Source organism: Dryobates pubescens, chromosome 26 (assembly GCF_014839835.1).
Source record: "Dryobates pubescens isolate bDryPub1 chromosome 26, bDryPub1.pri, whole genome shotgun sequence".
Lineage (NCBI taxonomy): Eukaryota > Metazoa > Chordata > Aves > Piciformes > Picidae > Dryobates > Dryobates pubescens.
In genome coordinates, this window is record NC_071637.1 from 9,171,627 (window position 1) to 9,183,629 (window position 12,003).

Consider the following 12,003-nt stretch of genomic DNA (forward strand, 5'->3'; position numbering starts at 1 on the left):
TCATTAGCAATCGTATCCTTTTACCTGCCAGTTTAGGCAGCCTACATAAACTGTCAAAAAAAAATACGAATGCTTCCCTACTGAAAATACACCTCACTGAAGCAAGCCCAGGACTTAGAAAGGCGCAGAGCTGGGACAGCAGTGCTGTCGCGGCTAAGAGTTAACACACCTGTAGGCACGTCTCGCATTACCCCGAGGAACCTGTTTGTGAAACTGAAGGCTTCCTCGGTGGCACTTACAAATGCTACCGTGGCATTTCCCTCTTCAAACGCCACGGGTCACCCCGATGACGGAAAAACGGCCAGGTCGGAGCCCAGGGAGCTGTAGCAGCCCCGGGGCCGTTCCCGGGAGAGCCACGAGAGGGAGATGCAGAACGCGAGATGCGCGGGGGGACCCGGGGCAGGGACCAGCGGAGGCTGCGGGGGCAGTGGGCTGCGGGGTGGGTGTGCGAGGTCACATATCTCTGGAAATTGGTATAGCTTCACCCCTGGATTCTCACAGACATTAATTTTCGAAGGATTTTAAAAGACATTCCCCTCCCCCTCCTCCCCCCCATTAAGCCTTAATTAAAGGGAACACATCACTGAACTCTGGAAATGCAGTGTCTGCTTACCAGTTTAAAGAACTTCCTCAGGTTTGCTTTAGGAGTTTTACTTTCTTCTCTTCTAGGTTTCACTTCTGTGGCTTCTGGGCTTTTACTCTCATCTTTTTCAGGAGTCACAGCTTCTAAAGGCACCTCTGCTTTTTCATTGCTCACGATCTCTGCTTCATCTGATGCATTCTGGGGTTATTTTGGGAAGATATTAACAAAGTGGAAGAGACAGATTGAATCAATAAGGTTTTTTTTGTTACTGTTGGGGGGTTTTTTTGGGGGTGGGGTGGGGAGTGTTTGGTTGATTATTTGTTTCTAAGAGGTTACAATCAGGTACTTCAGCAGCACAGTTTGGAAAACAACTCTGGTGTGGAAGCTTTCTCAGCATCACTGTATCCAGCCAGGTTTCTTCAGGAATTTGATTCATCCCAACTCAAAGTAGTACATGAGCTGGTGGAATTTTAAACATTTGTTTAAAGTGAAGAAATAGCCTTTCTTGTACCACAGTACCAGTTCCCAAATGCAACAATTGATCTTTGATTAAGATTTACAAAGAAAACTGGAGCAAAAAGATTTACAGTGGTATGTGGCATGAGCAGATGACATGCAGCTAAAACTCAGTAAAAGCAAGAATGATCATACCCAGGAGTATGCATACAAAATAAAGAATAGGATTAAGTAATTAAAACACACCATGGACTTTACTAATTGTCAAAACTCTGTTTACCACCCTTGTTAGAGAGTGAAATATAAAAATGCAATGCTCCAGCCACAGCATTCTTAGACTGGTCACATTCACAGCACTAGCTCCTTTTCCCAGTTGCAAAGATATAAATGACATCTTGAGGTACAAGGTAGTTAAGTAGCTCATCTATTACTTCACTTAATCCCATGGGTCACAGTCACCCTCTTTGATAGTGTTGACCTTCATCTGAGTTCAAGACAAGCTGATGGGTATTCAGCAATGTTGCCTTTGTAGAAGGATTTTGGGTCCCACTGAGCTTTTGTGAATTACTAGAAAGTTCCTTCTACTATAACAGTACTTAAATCACAGGCATGTGGTTTGTAAATTCCTCTGAAATATGGATCTCCATAAGATTTATTGATTAATCTCCTGCATGTCTCATTCCACAGCCTTCTCAAGGCTGTCCTGGGAATGCTAGCTGTGTTTAAGTGAGCCAGACCCGTGCAGAGCAGAATATATGAGCAGGAGGCACAGTTCTGCTGTAGGAGGTGGAGACACCGCTGAACATGCATTTCCTTAGCTGACTATTCTGCCTTTTATAAGTGTCCTGGCAGATAACACTCTCCTGTTCTCTAAAACTGCTGATTAATTCCCATCCCACTGAACCGCATAAAGTATTTTCCTTCTGCCACAAAAAGTGGCTCATATGCTAACAACCAGGTAATTTGACATGGGGCAAGCCTTTTGTCACTTTGCAGCCTATAGCAGAGAGGTGAAGAGCATTGGAAAACCAGGATGTTACACCCCCAGCCTTCAGTACTGAATCAAACAGAAGCAGTTACCACAGGTATTGGCATTTCAACACATACTGCTGCTTAAAAATATAGCACAGCTCCAGCTGCAATGTGCGCTATGGTTACAGTAGGAAAGAACTGCTGCATATAAATTCCCAGAGGGACATTTCACAATTTTTACATGTACTTACAAGTCTTCACACATAATTCATACTCATAGGTATTTTGACCAAATTCATTTTGGCCACATGAGCACAAGGAGGACTTAAGAGAGAATACCATAGATTCACTCCAACCCCAGCTCCTGACTGAGAGCGGCAAAAAGGGGATGCCTCCTCCAGTGGCAACTTGCGGTACTACTGCCCTCATACACTTTTCATTTTGGCTTCAAAATGGTGATTCTCATGGAGTATCTTTGGTTTAATAGCCCCTGATGGATTTTTATTTTTTTTTTCCCCCCTACAGAAATTTAGGTCAGCATTTTCTGAGTTGATATAAGTTCCTGACTTCCAGTAGCACTCTATGGCAATGGCTTTTACAGCTAAAGTATGATTTAAAAAAAAAAAAAAAAAAGTGTTTTATTTGTATTTGTCATTAAATAATTTTATTTGATACTCCACTGCTTTTATTTTGAGCAGTGACGGATTTTTCCTGTTCACCTTTTGTGTTACAGTCGTCGTTCTGTGTGCTGCTGTCATCATCCTTTCTGTCAACTCCTTTGGGAGCCCAAAACCCCCAAACAATCCTAATTTATGTAGTTCTCCATACAGAAGCCATTCAATATATTTATGCAGTTTTCTCTCAGCATTATGCCTTTTAGTTCCATCATATTCTTTCAGTTGAAGGGGACCCCACATGCAAGACGGGGACTCACCATGGACTTAGCAGCATGAGAGATTTTGCTTTGTTCTTTGCTCCTCTTTTGTGGAAGAAATGAATATTTTGGGGGTGGGGTAGAGGGAGAATAATGATGAGGAAATAAATATTCCTTGTCCCCTGCTGCCTGAGATGACTGCAGCACAGGCTGCTTCTCCATGGAATTGCAGATTTAATTTATATTTATGAACATTTTGGAGATAATCAATCTATAATATTTTTAATCTATATCGCTGCCTATTCACACATACCTGTAATCAATTCACCATCTATTTGCTTGAAGGAAATGATTCATTGCATGAGTTGAAACAGTGGCTCAATAAAGCAGCAACCTAGCTTCTGGGAGCTCATCATTCAAAGATTGCAGTTTGGGATCATATTACTGCTACGCGGTTACAGCTGCAACCTAAATTAGTTTTGTCTCTCAAGCTATGTCTATGCAATGGTGTTAGTGTCACTACTGATAACAAATACATCCTGGGGCAAAATGCCAAACTCTGAAAAGCACTGTCTGTTTAAAAAAAGAGAAGAGAGCTAAGTGATAGTCAGCTATTCAGAAAGATTGATTCGTCTAAAGTAATCAGTGACTTCTTGTACATTTCTTGATGGATTCTGCAGAAGGCCTCAGGAAAGTTTAAATCCTGGTTTAAAATAACTTCTTTCATGTTAAAAAAAAAAATTAATTTCATTTAGGTACACAATGTAAGTTACTCTGATTTGGCACTGTTAGGCATATCAAAGTTGTTGCAGAGGTTACAGGTTATCTTATCTTGTTTGAGATCTTAGGGTTGCTATTAAAAAAATTTATGATGAATTTCTTCTAACTATTAGCAGGGATCTCTCTTGTATAACCATCTTCCTCTGTAGGATTGAATTGACTAATGCTGTTGATTTCCTTTTATGATTTTATGGTCTCAAAAATATCTCTGGAGGCCTAATCCAACTTCCTGCATAATGTTGCTGAGGAACTTGTCAAGTTGAGCATTTAATATTTCCGAGACTGGAGGTTCCACAACTTCTGTGCAACCAGACAAAGGTATTCAGACATGTTGGGACATAAGGAAACTCTAGAAACATCACAAAATCCTCTTCTAAGACTGCCCAAGGTGGCAGATTCCTGGAGACTGGTGACACATGACATGGTATATTGCATACTTCAGAGAATGCTTATGCATAGTCTCTTGCTAGATGGGAAAACTCCTTCCAACAAAGAAGGTTTCTGATATACTTTTAAGAACAGAGTTTTCATTTCTTCCCCCATTTCTCCTAAGAAACTAGGGAAAAAAATTCCATTTTTGTGTTCAGGAGAATCACCAAGGTGTTTCTGGCAGGAACTGAAAGTGTAATAGGAAGAGCCTGACAAAGAAGAGGCCAATAAAATTTTAATGGTGTTACACCAACCTAAACTGTTCTCTAGAGCAAGGGGCTCAGTTTCTTTACTTTTCCTGAGAGAAAAGCAAAAGTTACATCAAGTTTTGTGACTAGTTTTGGGAAGAAACTGCAGTTTGTATATAATAATTTGCAGCCCAGCTCTATCAGTTTCATGAGTCTTTGGTGCATAAACATTCTCATAAAAAGTTACCTCCTTATACCTATAATCAACTGAGATTGCTGGATCCAGGGGTTCAAATTCTGCCTCCAGTTTCCTTAGACACAGATGGTAATAAATTCAGCCTAAGTCAGCAGCTATTGTTGTCATGCACCAGGGAGACAGAAGTGCTGCTGGGTTATTTTTTTTTTTTTTTTTTTATTATTTTAAAGGCACTCTGCCAAGCTTAGAAAACATTTCAAGGTACATTTGTTGGAAGAAAGTTGAGTGCCATCCTTTGCTCTTCCTAATACAGAGTTACCTTTGTTTTACTTTTGAGAGTAATCTTTTAATTTGCCTTTGCTAGTTGTGTCTTCTAAGAGTATTTTCTGAGGCTTTTTGTTTCACTGTGTTTGGGAAGCATTCTCTCAGCTTTTAGATGACAGCATCCCTGATTTCCACCCCCCTCAGTAATAAGCTTACTTAAAACAGTTGTGCTGCAAAGTTTGTGTCTGCTTTGAGTCATCTTCTAGTTCCTACAAACTCTCCTGTTGGTTTGGGGAAGTATCACTACACCATTTTCTTATCTAAGCTCCACAAAAACTCTTGACTCATGAAAGTGTGAGTTAGGTTTCAACCTGGATAACTTCTGATAGGTATCTTCCTTTTGCTTGCTCCGTGTTACCTCAAAATTGAGGTAAACATTATACCCTGCTTTCCTTTTGTGCTGGAGTCTGAACTGGCACTCTTCACTGCATTTCATTAGACACAAAAAAGGTTCTGGTTTTTTGGGTCATACCTTTTTTATAAGCAGTTTTTCTTTTACCTTAACAATGTATATGCGAGATGACCTCTTGCTCAAGAAATTTCCACTTAAAAGAGTGCTTATGCTTGAGATCTGTTCCTGCCACTGGTAGACTCACAGGCAGGAAGCAGAAGGGTTAGAGAGACTTTAACCCACCTTCCTGCCCTCCTTTGCCAACACAAAGATGAGGACATTGCTGCAGTTAAGATAGCTCAGCTTTAACTACCGATGTGCTCTCAGACCTCCACTCTGAAGTCCCCTGTGACCTGTAGCTGCTGCCTGAAGGTGCCACTCAGCAGATCTTGGCTATGGAAGCTCAGACCATTGACCAGTTCATATTAATGACTGTCAGCTTATGGTTAAAGCACACTGGGTTGTGAAGAGCCCACAAGCATGGTTCTGACTATCAAATCCTATTGGTTTTACTCACTGGGTTGAGGAAGTCAAAGAGCCTTCGTGTTGTAATGTTGGCAGCTATGCCAGTGGTCACGTTGTGACATGGCCCCCAAAAGCCCATTGTTTATTGTCCTCCTCACTCTCAACCAGGGGGAAATCTCTTTCAAGTTCCTTCATCTGTTTACCCAGCAAAACCCATCCAAAATCCCTTTCTCCCCTGCCTGACAGGTGGTGTATTTCAATATAGGAACAGGTAAGCTACTTTGGGAACTTGGTAAGTCCTGGATAGTTTGAACATTTGTCTTACACACTCCACCCAAATATTTATCTTTGCTTTCCTGTGGCTGAGTATGGTTGCAGACTCAAGCTGTAAAAAGTGTTATGCTGCTTCACTTAATAGTTAACCAGTTTGTGGTTTGTATTACCAGTGCATAAAGCAAAAAGGGCATGATTTTCTGTGTTTGTATGGCAACAGAATTGCAACAGCTTAAAAGAAAGATAATTAAAAATCTGCACTTTTAAAGATAATTCACTGAGCAGCCTAAATAATATTCCCTCAGTCACTTTCTTCCATCATTCACTGGCATGCTTTAATCAGATATAAATGAAGTGTCATGTCTTTCTGCTCTGATCATGTCTTCCTGCTCTGATCAGATATCTACAAGGTCTTGAAACCAGGTTTCCAACACAGATATGTGAAATCACTAACTGCAATTTTCTATTCATATTCCTTAGTGTTTGAGGGGAAAAAAACCCCAACAAACCAAAACAATAAAAACAACCCAAAACAAACTAGGATGACAAACAGTTGAGTAACAGTTATGAAAATTCTTGTGCAGACTGTTCAGGAAACAGGACAAATACAGTCAAAGTGGTTTCCATCTGAGGAGCTGAATAAGGATTTTTCTTCCTTTTACATATTTATTCATCTGCAGTCAGAGCATAGCTGCAATGTGTTGACAGGCACTTCATTAGCTTTACTTTGAAGTGAAAGCTCATCAGAAGATAGATATTTAAGAGATTGCCTGGAAAGAGAGAAGCTGGATCTGAACTGTGGATATATTGAGGGTTGTCATTGCTATTTTTTAGTTCAAAAGAAAAACTACAGACCAGTCTGAATTGTACAGCTATTTAGAATAGTTGCCAGTGTTGGTTCTCTATCCGAGCCAAAGGGGAGTACACTAAATGTGCTGGAGAGATAGAATCACTGCAGAAAAAACCCAGAAACTCCAAACCAAGATGAGTTTGAGGCTAACCTGTACTCTAAGGACTTAAAAAAAAATATTTAATTGTTTTTAACATCTCTCCTTATTTTTCTTTTTAGCTTCAAGCTGACTGGGTCACCAGGTCTTTCATCAAAGGAAATATAATATCCGTCTCTGTCAAGAAAATTCAGTAGAGCAGCATCAGCCTCTTTTAGGTAAGGTTTCAACACTCAAGCAGGCAGATTATTTTTTTAATTAAAAAAAATAAATTCTTAGGACCAAATCCAGTCCAGAATCCACTGCAGAAATGTACTCCAGGAAATGTACCAAAAAATTTGGTCTCAGCACGATTCCACACTCAAGAATTTCTAGCTAAGCAGCAATGGGCTCATTTAACAAAGTTCAGATTTCACATACTATTAGACTTTGGTGCATTTGCATAAATGATTCAACTAGCTCTTAATATTTTTTGAAGCAATGAAAACACTCATGGAGTTGTAGAGAGTGCTCTACAACACTAGCTGTTCACTGGCCTGAGCAGATGATGCTTAAGCATTGTGAACAACCAGAAGTAAAAGACAGTTTTGGTTGAAGGTTTTTACCTCTGAGATACCAGGACTGCTCATGAAGATTGTTATTCAGGTTAAATAAACACAGAATAGGTAGCTAAACCTAGAATAGCTTAGCTGTAAGGCCAGCTATGGGGAGCTGATGTTCACTGTGGACAGAACTCATACTATGCAGAGCAGTAAAATATTTATAACTACCTTCATTTGGGTTAATCTTCCAAGATAAGGTTTCAAAACCAGATTTGAAAACTGACAGAATCAGAATTGAGGGTGTTTTTTATAAACCAACCATCACGACAAATTTCACCTCCACAGCAGGGTTTATCATTACTTTTCTACAAGAAAATGTTCCCTTTTAACATGCTTTTTCTTTTTCAAACACAGAAGATCTTGTTACTTCATTATGAAAGGACTAAATTTCAGACTAGTTACTCTCAGTTTTACACTGAAACTGCATACAATTGTCTGCCAGAAAGCTTGCTCTCCCCCCACCCTTACTTTGCCCTGATGTTCAGCTTACCTCCTGCTTCCCATTTCTTTTTCATGCAAGCTACGCTACTCAAAGGAGGCTTCTGCAGCAGTAACTATATAAAACCCCTCCTTCTCCCTCTTCTACAACTTTTGTTTCATTTAAGTACCTGATTAAATCAGTTGCACAGAAAATTCAGTCCCAAGCAGCAAATATCTCCCCGAGGAGAGAGACTTGGGGGTGCTGGTGGAGGAGAAGCTCAACAGGAGCTCTCAATGTGCACTTGTAGCCTAGAAAGCCAATCAGATCCTGGGCTGCATCAAGAGAAGTGTGGCCAGCAGGTCAAGGGAGGTGATTCTCCCTCAGCTCTGGTGAGACCCCACCTGGAGTACTGCATCCAGTTCTGGAGCCCCTGTTACAAGAGGGATCTGGAGGTGCTGGAAGGTGTCCAGAGAAGGGCCACGAGGATGATCAGAGGGCTGGAGCACCTCTCCTGTGAGGACAAACTGAAAGAGTTGGGGCTGTTCAGTCTGGAGAAGAGAAGGCTCCAAGGTGACCTTATTGTGAGCCTTCTAGTATCTGAAGGGGGCTTACAAGAAGGCTGAGGAGGGACTTCTTAGGCTATCAGGTAGTGACAGGACTAGAGGGAATGGAATGAAGCTGGAGGTGGGGAAATTCAGGCTGGACACGAGGAAGAAGTTCTTCACCATGAGAGTGGTAAAGCCCTGGAATGGATTGTTGAGGGAGGTGGTTGAGGCCCCATCCCTGGAGGTGTTTAAGAGCAGGCTGGATGAGGCTCTGGCCAGCCTTATCTAGTGTGAGGAGTCCCTGCCCATGGCAGGGGGAATTAGATGATCCTTGTGGTCCTTTCCAACCCTGACTGATTCTGTAATTCTATATTTCAACCTTAGACTGTTTTCAAGCATATTTACTCTAAATCTCAGCAACCTTTTTACTTTTTCTTTTCCTTTTCTTTTTTTCTTTTTTTTCTTTTTTTTTTTTTAATGTAGGTGACATATCCAAACTGTATCTCTGGTATCACTGCTCAGCAGGGAAAATACAGCTAAAGAAACTGCAGGGCTAGCTGCTCACTCAGCATCTGTGTGTTTGGAAGGAGCTCATTTCTGGGATTTGAACTTGAACAGCAGCCCAGAAAAGCAGTTATTCAACATATAGTGAATCAGTAAAATTTAATACAGCTCTTCTCTTAAATGAAACAAGAAAATAATAAGCCTACAGCTTATAAACCACTAAGGATCATGGGAAAAGGAACCATGTTTTCAAAGTTAGTCTGAGTTTTAGTTAAAATCATTTTTTAACCTGAGGAAACACATGTCTTCCCATTTTGGTATAAAACTTCTACTATTGAGCAAGAATAGGCCCACCAGATTCCAGGTTTTCAGATATTTAGAACTAAAGCAAACAGTTCTTATAATAATGAAATTTTATTTTCAGCTGTTATTGCTATCAATGGTATTATTTGGTAAATAAAGCTTTGATCTGTGTGGGATTTTTGACAAATGTGTTGAACTGATGAAGAATGAATTTGCTTCTGCCATGATGTCAAAAAGAAATAAAAAAAAGAGAAAAAAAAAAGGAGGGGGAAAGAAAGAAAGGAGGGGGAAAGAAAGAAAGGAGGGGGAAAGAAAGAAAGGAGGGGGAAAGAAAGAAAGGAGGGGGAAAGAAAGAAAGGAGGGGGAAAGAAAGAAAGGAGGGGGAAAGAAAGAAAGGAGGGGGAAAGAAAGAAAGGAGGGGGAAAGAAAGAAAGGAGGGGGAAAGAAAGAAAGGAGGGGGAAAGAAAGAAAGGAGGGGGAAAGAAAGAAAGGAGGGGGAAAGAAAGAAAGGAGGGGGAAAGAAAGAAAGGAGGGGGAAAGAAAGAAAGGAGGGGGAAAGAAAGAAAGGAGGGGGAAAGAAAGAAAGGAGGGGGAAAGAAAGAAAGGAGGGGGAAAGAAAGAAAGGAGGGGGAAAGAAAGAAAGGAGGGGGAAAGAAAGAAAGGAGGGGGAAAGAAAGAAAGGAGGGGGAAAGAAAGAAAGGGCAAATATATCATTGATGCATGTGGGCTCTGTCCTGCTTTGCAGCTTTGATTACTGCACCGTAAGTCTGCTTAGCAATAACTCCAGATGATGTGTGAAGATGGAGCTGTGGGATGGATCAGCTCTGAAATAGAGACATACCTTTTTCCAAAAGAGCTTGCTCAGTGGCATAGGAGTGGATGATGCTCTCTCCTTCATCACCTCTTTGGGGGCTTCACAGACCACTGTATGCTGTTGAGCTGCGGGCTCAGGAGCTTTTGTATTCTGCTTAGTTGTCTGCACATCTTGAGAGGAAGGGACATTTTTGTCTGTTTTTACAGAAATAACAGGCTGCTGTTCAGTGCTCTATGAAGAAATAGGAACATACAGGCTGTTGGAAACATGTGAAGCACAAGACACTTGCAGCACATTCAGGCATCACCTGGTACAAAAGGTAAACTGCACAGCAGACCATGGCTGCACAGGATACAGAAGGCAACAAGGAGCTGCATCCCTCTCCTTTCAAATAAGCTAGTGTCTTGAACAGAGAAAGCAAATTACATAGTAGCCCACCTTTCATAACAGAGATGATTAATTGATAAATTAAAATGCTGTCTTTTAGACTGGAAATGACAGTAAGAATAATTATTCAGTATTCATACAAATAACTTGAATCATCCTACTCACTTTGGTATTAGTTGTCTGTTGGGTCTCTTTTGCAGCCTGAAGGGAAACAAAACACAAAGACAAGTCTGTTTCTGGCAATGTCAGTGCTCACAGTTACACAGTTCAGGAATTGTCTGTGTCAAATTACTTTATTTTTAGTGAATGTTTGTGAAAGTCCTGGCTCATGCAACCATGGAAACTGCTCCCTGGCAGAGGCAAGGCTGCCTGGAGGGATTGCCATCTCTCATTCCTCTACCTGCAGCAGTGTTGCAGCCTTGTGTGGAATTGTTTTGTGCTCACACTGCTGCACTTGCAGTCCTCAACCTATTCTTTAAAAATGTGTTTTTCCATGCACATTCCCAGTTTCTCCAGGAAAGACATCACACAGGGCTTCAAGACAATAGAAGAGATTTTTCTGAGTGGAATCTCTGTGCACACATACAAGCCAGAGCTGAGCCTTTTCCACTGAGGGAATTGCATACCAGTCTGGGACATGCTAACACCACGTTCCAAGTGGGAAGCTTTGCTTTCCGGGACATGAAACAGAGGGAGACGACTGCCTGGAAATGAAGGGCATAGAACAGCAGTGGCTTTATAACTCAGATGCAGGAGTCACAGCTCAACAAAGAGAAGTGATGCAGGTGCTGGAGGCTGGTTTAGTCCATCCACTAATGCTTTTGTGCATTAGGTGGGATTTATTCTTTTGCAAATGGAAATATTCAGTGATGGGTCTCCTGGTTTCATCAAAATACACAAAACTAGGAGGGATTCAGTTAGTAAAATTCCTTCCTGACCACTGATATGTAGCACTATCTATTGACCCTAACATCCAGTATAACTTAGGCTGAAAAGCAGCATCTGAGCTGGAAAACAGAGGAGCATCAAGCCACAAACTCAAGTAAATGTGAGCCCAGTGCCCCTGGGTTTAGGCAGCCTGCCACACTGCAGAGTTCTTGAAAGAATAGGTGAGAATTGTTTTGCAGGAGCCAAGAACTTTTTTTGTGTGTGTGGTTGAGTCTAATGAACTAGATCTAGAGCCAGTGATAAGTAGTGTAATGCTGTGAGCTGCCTTTAGTACTAATGTTGAAAATAAATGATTACCCTTTCTCTTCCAAGTAAAAATTCTGTAAATCAGTAGAGTTGTATTGCAAAAATGATATGCAATGCAAGGCAAGTACACACAGATGGGACTCCAATGTCAAATGCCATCCAAACTCAGAGTTTGAGGTCAAATGGCCAAATCACACTGCATCAGGTTATGCTATGGATTTATATTAGGAAAACAGCATTCAGAAGTTGCTTTAAAGTTAGTATTCATGTCAACACAGGACACTGAAAAACAATGTTTCTCTTCACCTAATTGTCAAGCTAGTCTTAACTAATACACAAAGAAGTGCATTTTGGA

The 12,003-nt window shown here is 41.0% G+C and overlaps 1 protein-coding gene across 1 annotated transcript in view; it reads right to left on the bottom strand.

Annotated features, from left to right (window-relative positions):
- Positions 1 to 12,003, bottom strand: part of BCAS1 (brain enriched myelin associated protein 1) — a 51,866-nt gene that overhangs the window by 17,234 nt on the left and 22,629 nt on the right. The window contains exons 7-9 of the mRNA XM_054173354.1: positions 10,620 to 10,655; positions 10,095 to 10,298; positions 614 to 781 (exon numbers count right to left, since the gene is read on the bottom strand). Of these exons, the coding sequence (XP_054029329.1) occupies positions 614 to 781; positions 10,095 to 10,298; positions 10,620 to 10,655 (408 nt within the window). The remainder of the gene's footprint in view (positions 1 to 613; positions 782 to 10,094; positions 10,299 to 10,619; positions 10,656 to 12,003) is intronic.